The sequence below is a fragment of the Oculina patagonica genome, chromosome 2 (assembly GCF_052425735.1).
Source record: "Oculina patagonica isolate OP01 chromosome 2, crgOcupat, whole genome shotgun sequence".
Lineage (NCBI taxonomy): Eukaryota > Metazoa > Cnidaria > Anthozoa > Scleractinia > Oculinidae > Oculina > Oculina patagonica.
Window position 1 is genome coordinate 25,744,529 of NC_135759.1, and position 19,169 is coordinate 25,763,697.

The 19,169-nt window shown below is 40.2% G+C and overlaps 4 protein-coding genes across 7 annotated transcripts in view; 1 reads left to right on the forward strand and 3 right to left on the reverse strand.

The window, feature by feature from the left end:
* The first annotated feature begins 776 nt into the window (after window positions 1-776).
* On the forward strand, window positions 777-4,833 carry LOC144643775 (BTB/POZ domain-containing protein 6-like). The gene has a single exon (XM_078503121.1). The coding sequence runs from the start codon at window positions 1,425-1,427 to the stop codon at window positions 2,793-2,795; it is 1,371 nt and encodes a 456-aa protein (XP_078359247.1). The 5' UTR covers window positions 777-1,424; the 3' UTR covers window positions 2,796-4,833.
* Window positions 4,834-5,965: 1,132 nt separating this feature from the next.
* Window positions 5,966-10,820, reverse strand: LOC144643795 (uncharacterized). Of its 2 annotated transcripts, XM_078503148.1 has the most exons (5): window positions 10,707-10,820; window positions 10,176-10,338; window positions 8,419-8,745; window positions 7,134-7,396; window positions 5,966-6,618 (listed from the first exon to the last, which is right to left on the reverse strand). In XM_078503148.1, exons 2-5 carry the CDS (start codon window positions 10,243-10,245, stop codon window positions 6,451-6,453), a joined length of 828 nt encoding a protein of 275 aa, XP_078359274.1. In that variant the 5' UTR covers window positions 10,246-10,338; window positions 10,707-10,820; the 3' UTR covers window positions 5,966-6,450. The 2 variants fall into 2 exon arrangements, with proteins under 2 accessions (XP_078359274.1, XP_078359273.1); XM_078503147.1 differs by lacking the exon at window positions 10,707-10,820 and having other exon boundaries at window positions 10,176-10,364.
* A 170-nt stretch (window positions 10,821-10,990) lies between these two features.
* Window positions 10,991-19,169, reverse strand: part of LOC144643794 (uncharacterized) — a 128,706-nt gene continuing 120,527 nt past the window's right edge. The window contains exons 1-6 of one of the 3 annotated variants that reach the window (XM_078503144.1): window positions 15,720-15,787; window positions 14,587-14,680; window positions 13,855-14,115; window positions 12,812-13,186; window positions 12,185-12,234; window positions 10,991-11,888 (exon numbers count right to left, since the gene is read on the reverse strand). In XM_078503144.1, the coding sequence (XP_078359270.1) occupies window positions 11,718-11,888; window positions 12,185-12,234; window positions 12,812-13,186; window positions 13,855-14,115; window positions 14,587-14,644 (915 nt within the window). In that variant the 5' untranslated portion in view covers window positions 14,645-14,680; window positions 15,720-15,787 and the 3' untranslated portion in view covers window positions 10,991-11,717. Of the gene's footprint in view, window positions 11,889-12,184; window positions 12,235-12,811; window positions 13,187-13,854; window positions 14,116-14,586; window positions 14,681-15,719; window positions 15,788-19,169 lie in introns of those variants that run through there. The other 2 variants (XM_078503145.1, XM_078503146.1) reach the window with 2 other exon arrangements.
* LOC144641899 (uncharacterized) lies at window positions 17,343-18,459 on the reverse strand. The gene has a single exon (XM_078500914.1). It carries the CDS (start codon window positions 18,393-18,395, stop codon window positions 17,655-17,657), a length of 741 nt encoding a protein of 246 aa, XP_078357040.1. The 5' UTR covers window positions 18,396-18,459; the 3' UTR covers window positions 17,343-17,654.

The window sequence follows — 19,169 nt, forward strand, 5'->3', positions numbered from 1 at the left end:
TCATGTGACACAAGGCACCCTATAGGGATCCATAAGTTATAATGTTTATTTTATAAGCTTTTGTAAGCTTGAATTACACTAATTACTTGAAACATCAAGTTTTAGATGCCGGGACAATTCATCCTTTGCAATCAATTCATTGATAAATTATTTTATAAGCAGAAGAACAACATTCTTTTGTTGTATTATAATAATGTATATTATTTTTGTAAACTAACTACAAAGTATAAAGTATTTTTAAAATCAATTTAATCAATTCAGTTGGAATAAATTTCTACAATTGACATGTATGTAATGCTGTAAAAGAAAGTTCTGTATAATTTTGAAAGTCACTGCCTTTTGTGCTGTGATGTACAGTGAATTAATTTTGTAACATGTAACTTTAAAAATGTTTTTGTAATGAAAGAGCTTGTCCACAATTGTATAAATTTGTACTTTTTATGATGAATGAATGAATGAATAACTTTATTATCGTGTCTTTGTGTCTTTGTGAATAAAAGAATTAATTTTGTTTTTTAAACAATTGATTAAAATATTCAGTAAGCAGTATCGATTCCAGTACATGCATGGCTCTCTTTAGGAACAATGAGGGACATAACTGTATTCACACTGGCTATCCGCATAAGAGATGTGGAGAGAGATGGTAAATGCAGCTTGGTGAAATAAATGAGATAATATAAAATGTAACACAAGCAGGGACAAAAAAAGAATTCTTAGTCCCTGATGGGAATCGAACCCATGGCCTCCCAGATACCGGTTGGGCGCTCTAACCAACTGAGCCATTTACTAGATTCTCATAGCTCAGTTGGTTAAGAGTACCCAACCGGTATCTGGGAAGCTATGGGTTCAATTCCCGTCAGGGACTCAGAATTTTTCTTTGCCCCCTGCTTGTGTTACATTACTACTCCTGCTGGAATGATATTTCAGGAAAATTATTGCTTATAAAGAGTTTTACAAAAAAAATTCTGGCAATGAAATCTTCATGTTGTATATTCTACAATATTAAACTGAACTCAAGCGCTTTTTGGGTACCCTAACAGCTACACTGTACAAAAGAGACTTGTGACCACATCATCCTTTTTCTTATCCTTTATTTTTTAACCCCTGGTAAGACAGTTTTCTGTAGTTAATTTTTTATTCCTGACTTTTCTTGAAGAAGCGTTTACATTTATTTTTTTACGTTTTTGATTTATTATTTGAAATAAGCTATATAACGACTACAACGAGAAATAAATAAAAAAAAACTTACCAGACGTGGAGTGTGTGACGTTGTTGCATGGCCCAGAGTTCAACTTGGGCGCACTGCGTTGCGTCACGTAATCCAGTTTGTCACTGTTGGTGTTGACTTTGCCACGTACTTCTTTCTCTTTTTCAAAAGATTTTTCGATTCATTTAAGAAAGATTACTAATTTATTAATATAAGCATGGACCTGGCAAGCGATATTCAAACTGATGATTGGCAATCGACGAGAGAAACTTTGCGAGAGCGAAACAAGTACATGTTTTTGAACCCGATGATCAGCGATGTGAGCTTTGTTGTACAAGATTCCACCAAAGATCACGGTACAAAAATCGCTCTACCAGCACACAAGTACGTGCTAGCAATCAGTAGTCCCGTTTTCTTTGCTATGTTTTATGGTGGCATAGCGGAACAAGGAGACAAAATCGAACTTCCTGATTGTAACTCGGAGTGCTTGACCGAGTTTCTTCGGTTCATCTACTACGACGAACTGCATATTACAGCCAACTCTGTACTTGGCGTTATGTACTTAGCAAAGAAGTACTTGGTCCTGTCTTTGATGCGGCAGTGTGGTCGTTTTCTGGAAGAAAGGATCGATCCGAACAATGTCTTCGAGACGTTGACCCAGGCTCGCCAGTTTCGCGAGGAAGAATTGGAGAAGAGGTGCTGGTTTATTGTTGATCTGAACACCAAGCAGTGCCTAGAATCGCCCAGTTTTCTGGAGCTTGATGCAGCAGCTATAAAGTCTTTGCTGCGAAGAGAGACTTTGAAAATCGACGAATCGGAGTTATTCGAGTATTCCGTACGTTGGGCTAAGAAGCAGTGTCAGTTCGATGGCTTGGATGCTTCTGGGGCAAATATAAGAAAAATCCTTGGTGATACTCTGTATTTCCTACGCTTTCCAGTCATGTCACAAAAGCAATTTGCAGAAAAAGTTGTACCACAAGATATTTTGAGCGATCGAGAGGCTCTAAATGTATTTCTACATTTCAGTACCCGAAATTCAAAGCCTGATGTTGTATTCCCTTGTGTACCCCGCAGTGGAAGGCCCATGCGGCGATGTACCCGTTACACAGAGGCCCCTGTTCCACAACACTGGTACAGAGTCCCCAGTAATGGAACTGGGCGACGTGAGGAGATCCTTTCTTTCACAGTGACCTCAGAGTCACCTGTGTACATTGCTGGTGGGCGGGTCTTCACTCGCACATTTGGCCTTTCAGATGTGGAAAGTAGACGCGACAAAGTTCAGCTGTGGATAAGAGAGGAGACTCCTCAGGAAAAAATGCTTGGTTTTACTGAAGGAGAGTTTCTGCCAGATAACAATGGAGCATACAGTGGTGATGGTTATGACATCAAATTCAGAACTGCAGTACTAGTTAAAAGTGGAGTGCGATACTCCTTGCGCTGTGTGATCTTTTTTAGCCAAAGTGTGACATCCAACAAGCACTCTCCTCAAAAAGATGTTGTGGTTGAACAGACTAAGTTTGCATTTGAAAACTCTTACCATGGATCTCACTTTACAGAGGTCTTGTTTTATACTCCCTGGAACGCATAGCAGTTGTGAAAAAGAGCTTCTGTTTGTCATATACTGTAATTAAGTTAGTAAGTAAAGTCTTTATTTAACGAGGGTAGCACTAAAATAGCATAGTAGTAGGCTTGGTCATGTGAACTACAGTAGAACCCCAGTAACTGGAACTCTAAAGGGAAACGAAAAACAGTTTGAGTTAGCAGGGTTTTCAAGTTATCGGGGTCGATTGAATATCTAATTTGCCAAGTAAGTAATTGATAGTTTACTGATTTTTCAGCACTTCAATATACAGTACACTGTGCAAATTGAACTTATCTCGTCAGAAACTCTAACACGATCAAACATTCTTATGACAAGAGTGGGAAATGGCAGTCAGATACGTGAACTGCTGTTGCTCTAATCAATGTTCAACCATGGGGAGTTGCAAGAACCGGAATTCGAGTAATGGGTGTTAATTTGACCCAAATTGTCGTCAAGGGAAACACAATTTAGTTTGAATAATCAGAGTTTTCAAGTTTTTGGAGTTCGAGTTAACCGAGTAAAAATGACTGAAATGTGGGGTCAAATCCAAGGGAATGGAAGGTAGTTCAAGTTAGCAGGGGTGTTCGAGTTATACAAGTTCGAGTTACCGGGGTTCTACTGTACCTCATGCCAAAAAATTATGGGCTGTGGTTCAAAGACTTAAGAAACTTTGAGAACATTACTACTTCGTGTCGGTTCAAGTGTGTCTTTCAGAAATGAGCGAGGCCGCTGGCATTTTTACCCTTAGGGCTTGGTTTATTCCTTTAAGGGGATATAGGTTGTTCTAAAAATTGCGCCAAAGAGTGTTCAGTCTCATTCGTTTTGTCTGACCTTAAGAAAGGTACGATATTTGCGGAGCGGCTTAAAAGAAAAAAGTCTCACCTACCTCAAAGCATTTGCGCTCGTCAGACTCTTCGGAAATATGCACATTCTTTGCAAACTACTCATGACAATATGTTAAGTCATTTTGGTAATGTAAAACATAACCTTAACATAAAAGACAACCTCAGAATCCTGGTTTAATGAACAGAGACAAACAATATAAGGGGAGCAATCCAGGATGTTTTGTAATTAATGCAAAGTCCTTCACACCATTAACCAACCCTATGCTGTCTGCATTTTGGTATGTCAATTGTTTGGTCACATGACTTGACATGACTACAGCAACCAAGTTTTCAAATAGTGTTTTAGGTCTGAAAGGTGACATTTTTAGCTTTATTTTCTGTTTTAATGAGAATTTGTTTTTTATAACTGAAAGAGTTAAAACTTTTGTGAACTTTTACAATGATTTGTTCTGGCATGATATGGCATTGTAATGGCATGCGATTTCTTATAATTGGGGGGGGGGGGGGGGTTGTGGGACTGCCTCCCCCACCTTGCTTTAGAAAGAAAAAGGCCCAGCCAGAAAAGGGTTAAGTACTACTACATAATTTATTTAATTGCTACTTCTGCACGCATTGCATGCCTATGGTTGCAGATAAAAGCTTTGTTACTGACATAACAAGTTGTATAACGCTTCCTGTTAACTATTTAAGTGATGATGGACACCAGTTGTCTGAAACATGACTAATTGTCTAAAAGTGTTCACTACAGTGAGTAAATAACAATCAACACATGAACTTCTGAAGTCCTTATCATGTGCATTTTATTACAATCCTGGGCACTGTTCCAGATCAGATTGTAGATTTTTAATGTTGGAATTTGGAAAATCGATTAGTTTTATTGCAGTTTTCAGTGAAATGCAACTCTAAAATTCAATCCTCAATCAACGGTTTACCCTTTTTGCTGTCATCAATCATCTTAGCGGACCTCTTGGGAAACAGGTGCTCACTTCAACCGGGTCAAAAGGTCACGTCTGTCAGTTGTGATTGGAAGATTTCCATCCATTTTGGATGTTGCTATAATTATGATTGACGGCAGCAAAAAACGCAATCGTTAGTTGGAGTTTGAATATCAGAGTTCGCATTTCACTAAAAACCACAATAATGTGTTCTTTCTAGCAGCAAATCAAAAATCAGTGTAAAAAAATGAGTTGCATGGTCTATAGTTTGACACAGTCTATGTGTGTACTTTTGATGGAAGCAACTACTTTGTACTTCCTTTTGAACTGAATTTGTTGTTGTACCACTCCCTCTTGACCTCGAAAAGTTTTCCTTTCTCTCCAGTTCACCTCGTAAATCCTGCTACAGGGACAGTGGAACATTTTTCCAAAAAGGGGGGGGGGGGGAGGGGACTGATTAGTGACTTGTTGGTTGGGTGCTTTAAGAGACTTTTTTTTTAAGTCTTTATTTTTTCGGAAATATTGGAGGGCCGAAAGCTCCCCAGCCAGCTTCCCCCACCACTCCTCCGTCCCTATGCTACACGCCTTTCCCTACCACCTTCTGCATTTTACCATATCAAGAAAGGAGACATGACAGTAGCGTTCGTTTACCGAGCGTTACTGATTTTTTTATAAGTTCTTCCTGTATCAGTGTCGTGCTTTCTTACTTGGCTCCTCCCAAGTCCATACAAAGCTTCTAATTGAGCTGATTTGTTGGTTACTTATGGTTACTTTTTTCTCTCCTAAGCTTGCGGTAATTATCCGTGGAACGGGAACCTAGTGTTAATTTCGCTGTGAACATAATTGTTCCCTTGCAGGACCCTGTCACGTGACGTTGTTGATCAAAAAAGGGTGGGTAGTATTTAAGGTCAATTCCGACATATTAAAATTCCAACTTGGTCCAAGGCTTGGGGGGGAAAGCAAAAGAAAGTACTTATCCATCAGCCGCATGCGTTTTGTTTTCAGTAATTTTCTCAAGCTTCGGAACCCAAGTTAGTTAATGTATCGAAGTTGCCTTAATTCACGTTCTGCTCTTTCGATTTCTGTCACACGTGACATCATCCTGGCAAAGGGCCTATTATGTGAATGGTCATGAACTGGATGATACGTGAAATGGCCGTGGTGATTTAACGGGAAACGTGACCTAGAAACGCGTTACCACCCTAGCTTCTCGTATCATTACGGAACTCTCCTTGTGGCATTAACAACACTGCACAGGTTTTATTCTTTTTATTATCAAAATATGTTTGAAGATGATTTTGATTTTCTTCTCCTTTCAGAATCGTGTTGAAACATCTCATAGCGGACATTTTATTTAAGTGACAAGATGAGTCAACTGGGCTATCCCGTCTCAACTCACTCTAAAACGGACACCGTCGGGACCGGCTCCAACTGTCCATCTTAGAGAGGTGTCCGTCTTATAGGGAGTTTAGGTACAATAAAATGACTGAAAAACGGCAGGGAATGGACCAACACCAGGTGTCCGTCTTAAAGAGGTGTCCGTCTTATAGAGGTGTCCGTAAAGAGAGAGTTGACTGTATCCTATTATAACAATTGTCCACTTTTAAAGGCTCCATGCTTTCTCTAAGGATCTTAGGAATAGCATCACATGGCAGTAAAGTAAAAAGTATTCATGTATATGAATTCATGGATTTATGGAAGTACGAATGAGTTTTAGTTTCTTAGTTGAATTTTTATTTTGTAACTGAAGTGGGGGGGGGGGGATTTTCAAAACCCCGTGCCTCTCCTTTCTTCTTCGTCTCGATAAGTATCTTTAAGAGAATATGCATTCTACTAAAACGTTTTCTCTCGTGAACTTGGCACTTTTATTGACCACTTCTTCTATTCCTGTCCTTCTGGTAGTTGAGCGTATTCCATGACACTTTCTTTCCGTTTGCGAATTCTCGCCGCGACAACCGCGCATCCACTGAGAACAAAAGCCATCAGACACGTGGCTACTGCCGCTGACACAAGGTTGTACTTAGCAGAATGTTTCTGCGCATGTGCAACCTCCAAGAAAGAAAGAAAGATAAAGACAAAATGAATGAGATGATCCTCGCAGTATGTAGGCAATTTAAGCAATTGCATTTTTAGCCTAAAAAAAAAATTCAAAGCTACCACGCTGTAGCCTTGAATTTTTTTTCAGGTTAAAAATGCAATCGCTTACACTGCGAGGACCATTTCATTCATTTCATCATTTATCCGCAGTTAACATGGTATGTCTTTTACATATTCACTTTGTCAAAGATCAAGACACACAGCAAAACGAAATTTTAACTGATTTCAGAGAGGTGGGAATTAATGCAGGGTGGCGGCTAAGACTTGCAGAGATCCCTTTTACAAAGACTTGATCAAGACGAAGCTTATTTTATATTCGAGTGAAAATGCTTTTGCAGCTCTTCTTTTCTCCAGTATTGTTTCCTTTTACCTTCCACGACAACTTTGAAAACAGTCTCGAGTCAATCAGCAGACAAGTTATTGATTCTACTGACCATTACTCTCACGCTATAACTGAACCTACTTACTTTTCTCTTTGACGAAGCCTGTTTTTGTAACTCTTCCAGTTCAACAGTATCTGCCCTTCCATCAGCTGGAATTGTAAGTCTTGCATCGTCGTGTTTGTTCTCGCTTTGCTTGTCTTCCTCTTCTTTAAAAAACTTTTTCAAATGCGCTTTCTTTCTAGGCGACGCGTCACCAGAAGTTGAATTGTTAGCGGCTTCGCTTCCACTTCCCTCTGCAGTTTTCCCAAGGTCCACTGCGTCATTGGCACTTTGAGTTTCTTTCGAAGCTGCAGGACAACAAAATCATTACATTCAGTTCTTTCTTGACTTTAAAACTTTTCCAATCCAGCTACGCATTGGCTTTTACTACTCGTTTGCTACTGATGAAATCCCCCAAAATTGCCACGCAGTTCAAGTGTACCTCAGTGAGCGTAATCCATGTTACTAAGCAACAACGTTAACAACTCGTAGAAAATTGAGTTTCATTTTATAGTTAATGTGTCTCCGAGATTAAGAGTACAGACTTGAAATGAAGCAATGAATTGATGTCTTTTATTCCCGATAAAAGACATCAGTTGCTGATCGGAGCCCCTTACTTAAGCAGTCAAACTCTATTAAACAGGCTTCTTCGGCATTTGCTCTCAAACTGATGTGTTAACTCTTTAAAACCACAGAGTCTTTACTAGGACTTTTAAAGGGACTATGTCACGGCTAATTTAATTTTATGTTATAAAACTTTGTCAAATATTCGCTATGAAACTAAATGTTTGCAAAGAAATTAATTCTATGATTCTAAATGAAAAAAAGCATAGCTTTATTGCAGCCAAATGTGTCTCCCGGGCGTTACTTTTTTAAGTTACAAGCATACAAGATTAACTTTGAAAACTGTTCCGCCGGACCATATTTCAAAAACCCACATCGCAATCCGTTTCAATCTTCGTGGCTTTTGGCCATCCGTTCCTTCTTTTGTATTTGCTGAGTTATTGAAATGTTCCTTCACTGTTTTAAAAGGGAACTTTATATATTTAAACGAATTTGATGGTCATTTCTTATGCCTATGTTTGGTTTAAATTCCGTGACACGGTCCCTTTAAGTCCTAGGAATTAAAATTCCTTACGACAAATACTGAAAACTCAAGTTCTGTGTTTCTCTTAGGTTATGGGCTATAATGTGCTGAACTGACAACCTAAACCCCCCGACACGGTTTGGAGGCCAGTCTTAAAGGTAAAGTTTTCTCATTCATATTTATAGTTATACTTTATCAATTAACACAAAGGAACTGACTTGAATGAAAAGAAGGACGTGTCACCTGCTTGTACATGAACAGCTTTTTGGAATCGCTTTACAAACGCCACCATTGGCTGCCATTTGTTGTTTAGCGCGGGCGCGGTAGCGCAGTGATTGGTTGTAAAACACGTGACCGAGTAGCAGTTCTTTCCCGCCAAAAACGCGGCCTGGCAGCGATCCAGCTCACAGCATAATAGCATACACACTTCCAGGTCAGAAACCTTTCCTAATTTTGTAAAGTTCCCGGATTTGGTGCCATGGAGAAATGTGACGTTGTTCCTGACCTCTCCGGGTTCACATGACAGGTCACTGGCTTGACTTAAGAAGCCTGGAGACCATCGGCTTTTACCTAACAATAGCAAAATTGAAAGAAAAAGACTAAGAAATAAATTCAACACTGTGACGCTTCTAACACCACATTAAGCGAAAACGAACAGCCCAGTAAAAAAGTTCATTTCTTACTTATTCGTTTCTTGGAATTTTAAAAATTTGAGCTACGTTACATTAATTTCTTCCTCAACGAGTACCATATAAAAGCCGAACGATCTCCATGCAATCCATGTGCTACCCTAGTCCAGTCCCTGAACTCTCACTTCGCGCGCCTGGGTTCGACCCCTATAAAGGGCGCGGAAGAGAGAGTTCAGGGACTGGACTATGTGTTACCCTAGGGCACTAAAACTTTGGGTTTCCGCACCTGCATTAAGAAGTCAGCAAGACTTCGCTTTTGGGGGCAATGTTTTTCGAGTTTTATTCTTGTTACTTTTTTATAAACTTAAAATTAAGTTTGAGAAACTGAATGAGAAGGGGCCACATTGACTACCAGTTATGACCCATTATGACAGGAACCTATAAAATGTTCTGCGGGAGCGGATGTCGTACGCAGTGAATACCAACTACCTATACACGGGTGGACTGCCAGCGACTGCCCCAGGGTATCTCGCTTTCCTTACACAAATTGAATCTGTACCACGAATGAGCCTTATTGTCAATCTATGTGCCGTTTTTTTTAATTTCTATTACTTTACTTTACTTTTTTATATGTGATAAATTTCAATTACTGTCCGAATTAAACGTACGATAACATTTGAGCGCCACTTTCCAAAGTCACTGGACTACTTTAATAAACGTAAGCATATGGCAAATTGTCCCACCACGCGCGAAATCTATTTCCAGCAGCGAGGTCAAGATCTTTTCGTTACTGAACTTGAGTAACTAGCCTCGTACCTAACATACAAGTCCCCAACACTAGGCGCTAAAGCTAAGGTAGCTTATTCAAGCCAACTTTTCGACTTTTAAGGGTAAATCACGAGCACTACAGGGCCTTTGTAACAAAGAAACGAAACGAAATGAGGTTGAGTTTTGTCATGTTTTATAATAACCTGTTGAACGATTTGTATTTCAATGACATTGTTTCGCGTCTAACATTATTTGCCTGCCGCTTCTTGACGAATCAAGAAAACCAACAACAACCTGTTGCGACCTATTCAACAACTGCTATGTACCAGCTGCACCGAATCGGCGGCCATTAAATGGTCAACGACAAAGGAAATATCATAATGGAATACAGGTTGAAATGGACGTCAAAAATAATCGAAACAGTCAAGTTTTGCGAGGGAACTCCGCGCGTTGTTGTGCAGGTAAATTGCTCTCTCGTATCTGATGAAAAATCGCATTTATCTGACCCTCGTGAACTGTATATCAAACAATACGGTCGAAGGTTTAAACATGACATTTGTCTTATTCAAGTAGCTATATATACCACGTATTATCATGAAATACCTGCTGGTATTGAACTCCAGGCATGTGAAATGCAGTGCGCTAGAAGTAAGACGCCAAGTGAGACCTTCATGTTAGTGAATAACTGTCAAGTGATTTTCATGTTGTCCTCAGTGGCGGCGCTGTGGAAGAGTAGGAGTAAACAGCTTGTGGCTAGTCCTGGTACCTACAGCCGGGCACGTGCAATAAAGATAATGTGCAATTATTTATATAACAGTAGCACTATTTAGGCAGTCACGCTATTAGTTCGTCTTATGATTTGAGGCCAGTACATCTAAAATCATAAACGAAACGGACGGCCCAACTTGTAAAAAATCGAAACAGATTGCGATGAAATGTGCTTTGACTGCTATGCAGTTAAGGGATAAGTTTTAAGGTTATCTCTTGGGTTATGAAAATTGCTTCGTCATTTCCACTGAATAACAAACCTTTTTGTACAGATTTCAAGTTTTAGGAGCATGGACAACTTTCCAAAAGGAAGAGCGTGCTAGCGTTTTAAATGAGGAAAGAAACTTAGCTAAACTTAACCCGTACCTGGACTCCCGATTAAAATGTTTCTCCTTGCTTCTGGTCGGACGCGCCCGTAGAAAACGCCCTTTACATTTATCATTAAAATCCATTAGGTTTCCACTCCTCTCCTAAGCCAACACCCCAAATCACATTGGCTTCATATGGCGTGGCTAGGAAGCTTACTCCAGCTGTCACGTGATGATTTTAAGTGGCAGTATTTGGCGGGAAGTATTGCCACACGCTAAACTGCGGGTACATTGTCACCCAAAGCGCGTTATTTAAGAATGAACAGATAAACAAACGTGAAATCTCGTTTAAAAAGTACGATTTATTCCCTTCTATGACATCCACTGTACACTTGCTTTACAAACCTAAACCATTCTTAAGAACTCAGACTAACGCAAGGAATACTAATTACAAGGTTGAAAGTTTATTAATACTATTGGAGCTAAGGTTCTCTTTGTACAACAGATCCATCTATTCCATTTTAAACGAGCTCTAACTACCTACAAAGTTAGCAACGCTATATTGCTAAGGCCAGCTAACGATGAATATCGACAAGACAACCACTGCTTTCGAAACTGAATACAAAGACCCTTTAACATAATGTACAACTTATTACTGACTGCAATATAACTGAAATTTAGCTAGAATGATTCTAGAATTGTTGCCTTGTTTCTTTTTTCTACCAAAAAACGCGCTTTTGGTAAAGTCTATTTTCATCCTTTTTTCAATATAATTTCAAAGCGAAGAGTATAATACACCAAAATATCTGTGGTATTAAACTCGGAGTTTTTATTTTCAACTTTTGTCCTTCGTGTTTTTTCCGTGAAGTACGAACGGTTTCTCGCAAAGCAAACAAGAATTTGCAATTTGTTTTAAATTTTAACTCGTAAAGAGATTTTGTTGCTTGAAAAATAACAATCCTTGAGTCGAGTTTCTCTCACAGAAGCTCTCGACTTGAGTGGGGTGGAAAGTATTTTTAGACGCGCCAACATGGCCAATTCCTTATTTGGGTACTGAGGTCATGTGACATCATGGCGCGTCGGGCTGAGGGTCATCCATAAGGTCATAAGCTGCGCGTGCTCTGTGCGCAAGGATTCTTTTAGTAGCGAAAGCAATGGAGGCGGTTCCCACGATGGCGCCGGCCACACCACAGCCGATAGCCACGGCTAGACCAGAACTGGATGCCTTGCCTGTCGGAATCTGGGAAGATGAAATTGCTGTATTAGTTCCTATTCAGTAGAACATAGCTGTCACTTACAGCAGAAAATTACATAGTCTTCCTTAGCAAAAATTTAAAAGAAAAAAATACTTAAATTTCAAATTGAGTCACTGAATCAGATCGGCCTCAATTGATTAGTTCGAGGTGCAATGTAAGCAAAATCAATCATCAACCCACCGTATAAGGAAAGCACGTGAAGGCCAAAAACCACCCATTTTTGAAAGCCAAAACATAATCATTGATTGTTATATTTTATTGCTTAAACTGAGTTCCATACCTTGCTTCTAACTTGCTTTCCTGTTCCTAAATCATCTTCACTCTCTTGGCCTGCAATCAAGAAACACCAATCAATCACCCTGTAATGCTTACAGCCTTACAGTCCAAGTAACAAACGCCTCCTTTGGCAAACCTTCCAAGAGACTGGGCCCGAATCGTGTAGTCAGAACACGGTATATCACAGACCATGCTGGGGGGGTGCGAGCACCTCAACTTATACCTTGTTAACTTTTGAGTTTGTGGATAAACTGCTATGAATAATTTATTGCTATGGCGATGTTTGTGGTTTCAATTTTCCTAAGTGAACATTTCAAAAAGGGTAATCTTCTATTTTGGCAGTCTTCAGAGCTCCCGGCGAATTTGAAACGTCTTAATACAAATGCTTTTGGTGTTATCAATATCTTTAACAGGCCGGTTGGAGCAGAAGAAATGTTTTCTTTTGTTTACCCCGTTCCAATGCAAAGCCTGTAAAGGCTTGTTAGCAATTACAAATTTTGACTTAGTGTACTTTTTCACAACGCATTTTCGTTACACTTGAACACTATCACATAATTTACGTAACATACATGACTTGGCTTAGATCCTAGCTCTCCTCTGGGAAGATAGGGCCATGACGCAACATACATACCTGGTTCGTAATAACAGTAGTAAATCTTAAGATTGAAGGGGTCTTCACTGGGTCCATAAGGATGAGACCCGCCCGCTGCATCAGTATTCCCCTGATCATCATCATCAAACTTGATAAACTCGCTTGTAACTTTGGTTCCCGCCACCTTCTGACACTGCGCTGAGTCGTACGTAAGCAGGTAGAAAGGCTTGAGAGCGGGAAGTTGAATTGGATTGTTAACGTTCCCTTTTGTACTGCAGCAGTAGTTTATTGTTGTGTGCGATTTCTCGTAGTTTCCATCGGGTAAATCTCCGAAGTGTTTATCTTTATAGTCTATTTCTGACTGTTCATCGTCCCAGCGGATGAAACCTTCTTTAAGTCCACTAGGACATACGCCTGAAGATATACAAAAAACTGTCAGTCAATAACAAAACACACGATCACACGTCTGTCTGTCTAACTGTTTGTTTAACTGTCTGTCTGTCTGTCTGTCTAACTGTCGGTCTAACTGTCTGCTAAACTGTCTGTCTGTCTGCCTGCCTGCCTGCCTGCTTGTCCGCCTGCTTGCCCGCCTGCCTGTCTGTTTGCCTGCCTGCCTGCCTGCCTGCCTGCTTGCTTGCCTGCCTGCTTGTCTGTCTGTCTGTCTGCATGCCTGCCTGCCTGCATGCCTGCCTGCCTGCCCGCCTTCCTGCCCGTCTGTCTGACACCATAATGAAAATTATTTCACAAGGTCGGTGTTTCTGGCTATCAGTCAATGCTCTCTGTCTGTTTAACTGTCTGTCTGTCTGTCTAACTGACTGTCTAACTGTCTGCTTAACTGTCTGTCTGCCTGCCTGCTTGCCTGCCTGCCTGTCTCTTTGCCTGCCTGCTTTCTTGCCTGCCTGCTTGTCTGTCTGTCTGTCTGTCTGTCTGTCTGTCTGTCTGTCTGTCTGTCTGCCTGCCCGCCTGCCTGCCCGTCTGTCTGACACCATAATGAAAATTATTTAACAAGTTCGGTGTTTCTGGCTATCAGTTGCTGCTCTCCGAATTGAACAATATTGGTCGTGGAGTTCTCGGTCTCTTACCTTTCTTGTAGAGGCAATATTTTCCTTCTGGCCAAATTTCGCTGCCAGAGTTGTCGTTGTTACCAACTTTCAAACAGAACTTCTGTTGAATGCCATGTGCTGAAAAGTTCCCCGGCATGTGGAAAATATTTGACCGCTGGTTCTCATTATTGTCGTCCTCTGTATCGTGATACGTCCAACCTGACTTCCAGTCAGTGACTCCGTCTGTTGGACATCCTGTATCAGGCATGGGCAGACCATATGTACCACCCGGCCACTGGACTAAAACGAAATGAGCAGAAAAGTTTTACTTTTCTTTAAGAGCCCAAAATATAAAATACAAGCCCATGGTCTTTTTATCTAGGAGGGTCTATTCTCTAAATTAAAGGAATTTTGCGTATTGGATTGTTGGAGGAGGCTAGGGTTGTTACAGTTTGTTGATGGGAGGGGACATTTTCGAAATTCTACGGTATTCCGTCAAAAGATGGTTGTTTGAAACCCGTGTTCTGCTGTGTTTGTATTCGGTTTCGACTTTGAGTTCCAAACTCCGCTTTTTATGGTTAAAAACTTAATTTTGAGGTTTTGGTTTATTCGGCAGTATACTGCAACAGTCTCCCCGGAAAGGCTGCGATAAAATACAACACAAGGCCTGGTCCGACCAGTTGAGAGACTTGGTAATATATGTAACTTCGTTTAGTAAACAAACCAGTTTCCTTATTCCATCTTAAAGGTAAGTCGTAGTACTGAACTCACCTTCAGCCTTCACAGCAGCCAGGTACAAGGCCAACAGCACAAGGCACAAGCACCTCATGACTTTCCGTGTTGTTTTCTCCTGTCAATCACTTATCTGAATACAACATAACATGAGGATTATTCTGCACTAGTAAACCATTTCAATAAGGCTTGTTTTAGACCTACACTCTTTCCGTTAGGTTAAAAAAGGAACAGTTATTTCAGTGAGGTTTTTCAGGCTCAATTGCAGTTTTGACAATATGGTTTACACTACAGTGATTTTTGCAACAGCTCAAATGAAAATTGGTATCGGCATTCGTTTCACCCGGCCGTACACGTCTAAGCATGGGTATAATAGTCAACGGTTAACACACGAGTTTTATTGCACGTTATTCTTAGACCAGTAAATTATTCTGTTTATATCAGTTAAGATATTCACAGAAACTACAGTATTATAATACACAATTAAAAATAACCATAAAGAGAATGCTATGTGAAACTCACCCGATCCATTTTCTATTCAAAGACTGAAAGTTGTCTTTTTTGACAATTCGGGTAAATTTGAGAAGTTTTTGTTTGTCTATCCACTAGACCATTTTGAGTGTACACGAGCACGTGGAAAACACGATTTTGTAACTCGTCTATGAGGACCCAGCAGGCCAGTCTTGTAGACAAGATACGCTTAAATCGGAACTGTTCCTTGATTAAAATAATGGCAAATTTGTATTTGTGTTTTTCTGATCAACTTGGTCTCTCTGTGTTATTTAAAGTGATTGCCACCCGCCCATCAAAACAGAACTTTTACGGCCGAATTCTCCTGAAACGATTCTATCAAGTTAAGAACCAACGATACAACTGAAGAAGTAAAATGTTACATGGACCTGGTATCGAAATTTTGAACACTATTTGGCTTTGCAAAGCTTAAAATGTTGCTCTCAAGGCAATGTGTTCGATTACTGCATTTTTTCTTAAATGTGTAACTTTGATTTTTGGGTTTTACTTTCTAACGTTTATCATAAAATATCGCAAAAATAGGCGTAATTCCCGGCTAAGGCCGGCTTAAAGCTACCAATTAAACAGTAATAGTAATTACTAAAACTCCAGCGAGTTTTTTAATGAAGATAAATAAGTATAATTGGATTTTAAAAACTTACCAAGGAAAATCACTTCCACCATATTGATCCCGGAGAGAAGAAACATGACGTCATGGGATAAATTTATGTTGTTTGTACCGGTTTAACGCGCTGACTGTTCACGCTTGTTGCATCAGCCAATCATAGAGCAGAATAGGGTGGCAGAGTACCAGGTAAATCGCATCACTACATGCCTCGCGCGTGAGATAATGGCGGGAAACGTTTCCCGCTCTTTTGCAAGTCAAAAGTCAGGATGGGTGAGAAGATAAACGATTAACGTTTTAATCAACAGAATGGCGGGCAGGTTTCTGAAAGACGAGAAGATCCTTATTTATTTCCCTAGACATTGTTTTCAGGGGGAAGTTTTCCACGAGGTTTAGTTCGTTATTACAAACGGCGGTTAATTAGTCGTGAAGAAATTGACAGTCATGTTTAAACACCGATAGAAGTGAACAATGAAAATAGCGATAAACATAACAAAATTTGAAAACCAAATAGAAACCAAATAAAAATAGGAAGACTTCGTCACATTTTCAATTAGCTCTTTTGCACAAGGTAAAAGTAAAAATAATGTAAGCTCACTGTATCAGAGCATGTTTTGTTCTTGTATTTTGACATTTCTAAAGCAATGGATCTAAGGCGTTACTTCATTGAAACCAGCCATACAAAATATCTAGAGTCACAACAATGATCCTTATACATCAGGTATATTTATTTGGTTTGAAAATGTGAAAACTGCTCAATCTCGGGAAAGATAAGCAGTTTTTTAATGGACTATTTTTCCTTGTTTTACACGGGTACCTGCACTCGTCAAGAAAGGGGGTAGGACGCGCGGCGTGTTATGGACTGGATCCGACTTTTGATGAGCTTGATCGATGGGCAGAAAGGAACGCAATGATAAAAAGAGCTTATCTACTGAATGCGTTGCTTATAGATTTGTCACCTCTCCAAATTTATGACTATGGGTAGTGTAAATTAAAGGGGCATTTATATCCGCTTTTTTTGTAAACGCATTCGAATTAGTTTTGACGACAAGGTGCAGTCTGAAATATTCGCTTTGCGAATGAGGACACACTGAACTTATTGTTGTACAACCCTGTCTGAGATCGAAATGGAACTTGAAAAGAAACATAATGTCACGGACGATAGGGCATCTTGGAAAATATGTTTTCACGTTCGTTGTTCGTAATTTTACCATTCTTGTTCTTTTTGGTTTAGAGCAGTTTTCAGTCGGGTGTAGTAAAACCAAAACCAACGTAATTACTCTGGCCAATCACAAAGGACCCAGACAATCCAGTGAACCAATCAAATCTCGAAGAAAATACATGAAGCTGGCACGGAGCGTAGGAAAACGTGCGTGAGCGAGTCATGATTTGTTTTGGTTTTACTTTTGATTGGTCGAGAAAGTGGCGCGAGAGTTTTAAACCAATAACTAAGCGTAATAATGCAAAACCAAACTGTATGCTTTTGCGAAGCCTGCGAATACAGCCGCCTCTCTTCGCTGTTTGGTTTCGCGAAAAGCCAGACCGGCCGGGAGCGAAGAGAGGCGGATGTATTCCCAGGGCCTAGCTTTTGCGAGCCCGAGGCATTATTTCAAGAACTTGCGTGTCAATTAAATCGAGGTGAAAAGCGAAAAGACAACGATTTAGAGATGAAATATCCCAGGATTTTAATCAGTAATTGATCTGATCGTGCTTATGGTTTGACATCTGATAACTTATGGCACGAAAAGTTAACTAGTATACGTAACTTTAAAACGAGATATATGATATTGTACAACACTCACGGTTGAGGATTAAACTTATACGGAATGACACTCGCTGGTTTTCTCGCAAACTGTCGCATTCCTACGTTAACCGTCCATTACGACTACTCGAATTTTACGCAACACAAACAATTCAGTCTGATAGCAGGATACATACAGCAAAAGTAGTACTGTTTATAGTTTCTCCGTGTTCATATAGTCACACCAAACTCATTACACACCCTGTTGAGCTCATCTTGGGCCCAGTGCTTTCGCTCTGTGATCTCATCCAATTCCTTCTCCAATGCATTACGCTTGTAACTTAGCGCCGCTATTTTCCTTTGCGCCAACTCCGCTTTAACCTCCGACTCTCTGTAGCTGTTTTTAAGATCTTGAATTCTCTCATTCAACGCCATTTCATCTTCTTCGCTCATTCCTTTTCGTGAATTCGACTGCAGCTCCTCAATGTTCTTGTTCACTTCTACCAATTTGGCGTTGAGCTGGCCCTCTAGCTGTCCCAAACGATCGCAGCGTTTTTCTGCGAGCTTTTTCTGCAGCTCAACTACTTTGATTCTTCGTTTTGCCTCATCCAACTTGGACTCGTTTAGGGTCACCGTTTCTTTAACAGTCTTCAGTTTTTCGTGTAATTCGTCCTGCTTGATGTTCATTTGATCTTCCTCCGTGGCCAGGCTTGTCATAGCTTCTGCATTCTTCCTCAAAGTCTCGTGCGTTGACCACAATTGTCCCTCGACGTCCTGCAAGCGAGAAGCTATTCGCTTCATCTCAACTTCAGCCATTGTAGCTTGACGTTTCAACGCAGCAGCCGTAGCTTCCGCGCTATCGATTCGAGTATTAACGTCATTTAAACTCTCCTTAAAAGTCTCACTTCTGGTTTCAGCTAGATCCAAGCGAGCTTTTAGTTCTGTGAATTTTTGCCGCAATTTTTCAGCCATGTTCGTCGATTTTGTTAAAACGGAGGCTTGAGACGAACTGCGCGCAGTGATGACGTCACAATCGGTATATACCGAATTCTTCAAATTTTATGATAATTATGTAAGTTTTAATTGAGTAATTTGCAATTAGAGTTCGAAACCATTTGTGTTGTTTCGTAGGCCATGTTACTGTGATCATTTTGAACATAAAATTAAAATATATGCATTCAAATTAAAATATGCGCATTCAAACAAAAAAAAAGCATTCAACACAAAACATTGTAGCTATCAGAATGCTTGGTAAAATTACCGCGCGCTATCTAACTAACTGGCGTTGTTACTTCGTAAAAAGACTTAAGATATTTTGGATTGACTGTCACGTGTGATTTCTGGAGTGGCGAATAAAAGTTCTTGAACTATAGTATAAACACATCGATGATGTTCTTAGCGTCTAGTAGCACTCGCTTGGTTGATTTCCAGGGCGCGCGCCTATTAGCTTTGCTGATTGGCCAGGATTTTCGTTGTTCATTGGGCAACACGTGTTTCATATGGGAAAGTTCTAACAACTAAGCGGGGAGGCGGCATGGGGGAAGTACTTGTCATGACATATGCCGAACGCTTTTTGTCGATCGGCTCATTTCCACTCTTCCTGACGCGTGGAACTGGCCCTGCCAGCGGGATCTGTACGATGTTATACGGTAAATGACAACAAGAATAATTTTTCGATAGTGTTTCCTTATTCCTGCTCAGGCTCGTTGATATGAACAGAGTCAGGAATTCTGGCTCAGTAGATTT

What these genes read in the sequence shown, in the direction of transcription:
- LOC144643775 (XM_078503121.1), top strand. Translation starts at nt 1,425, where the DNA reads ATGGACCTGGCAAGCGATATTCAAACTGATGATTGGCAATCGACGAGA.
- LOC144643795 (XM_078503148.1), bottom strand. Translation starts at nt 10,245, where the DNA reads ATGAAGGTCTCACTTGGCGTCTTACTTCTAGCGCACTGCATTTCACAT. An exon ending in CTGGAGTTCAATACCAGCAG is followed by an intron (nt 8,746 to 10,175) that starts GTATTTCATGAT and finishes TGCTATTGTTAG; the next exon opens with GTAAAAGCCGATGGTCTCCA. An exon ending in AGGCTTCGTCAAAGAGAAAA is followed by an intron (nt 6,619 to 7,133) that starts GTAAGTAGGTTC and finishes TCTTTCTTGGAG; the next exon opens with GTTGCACATGCGCAGAAACA.
- LOC144641899 (XM_078500914.1), bottom strand. Translation starts at nt 18,395, where the DNA reads ATGGCTGAAAAATTGCGGCAAAAATTCACAGAACTAAAAGCTCGCTTG.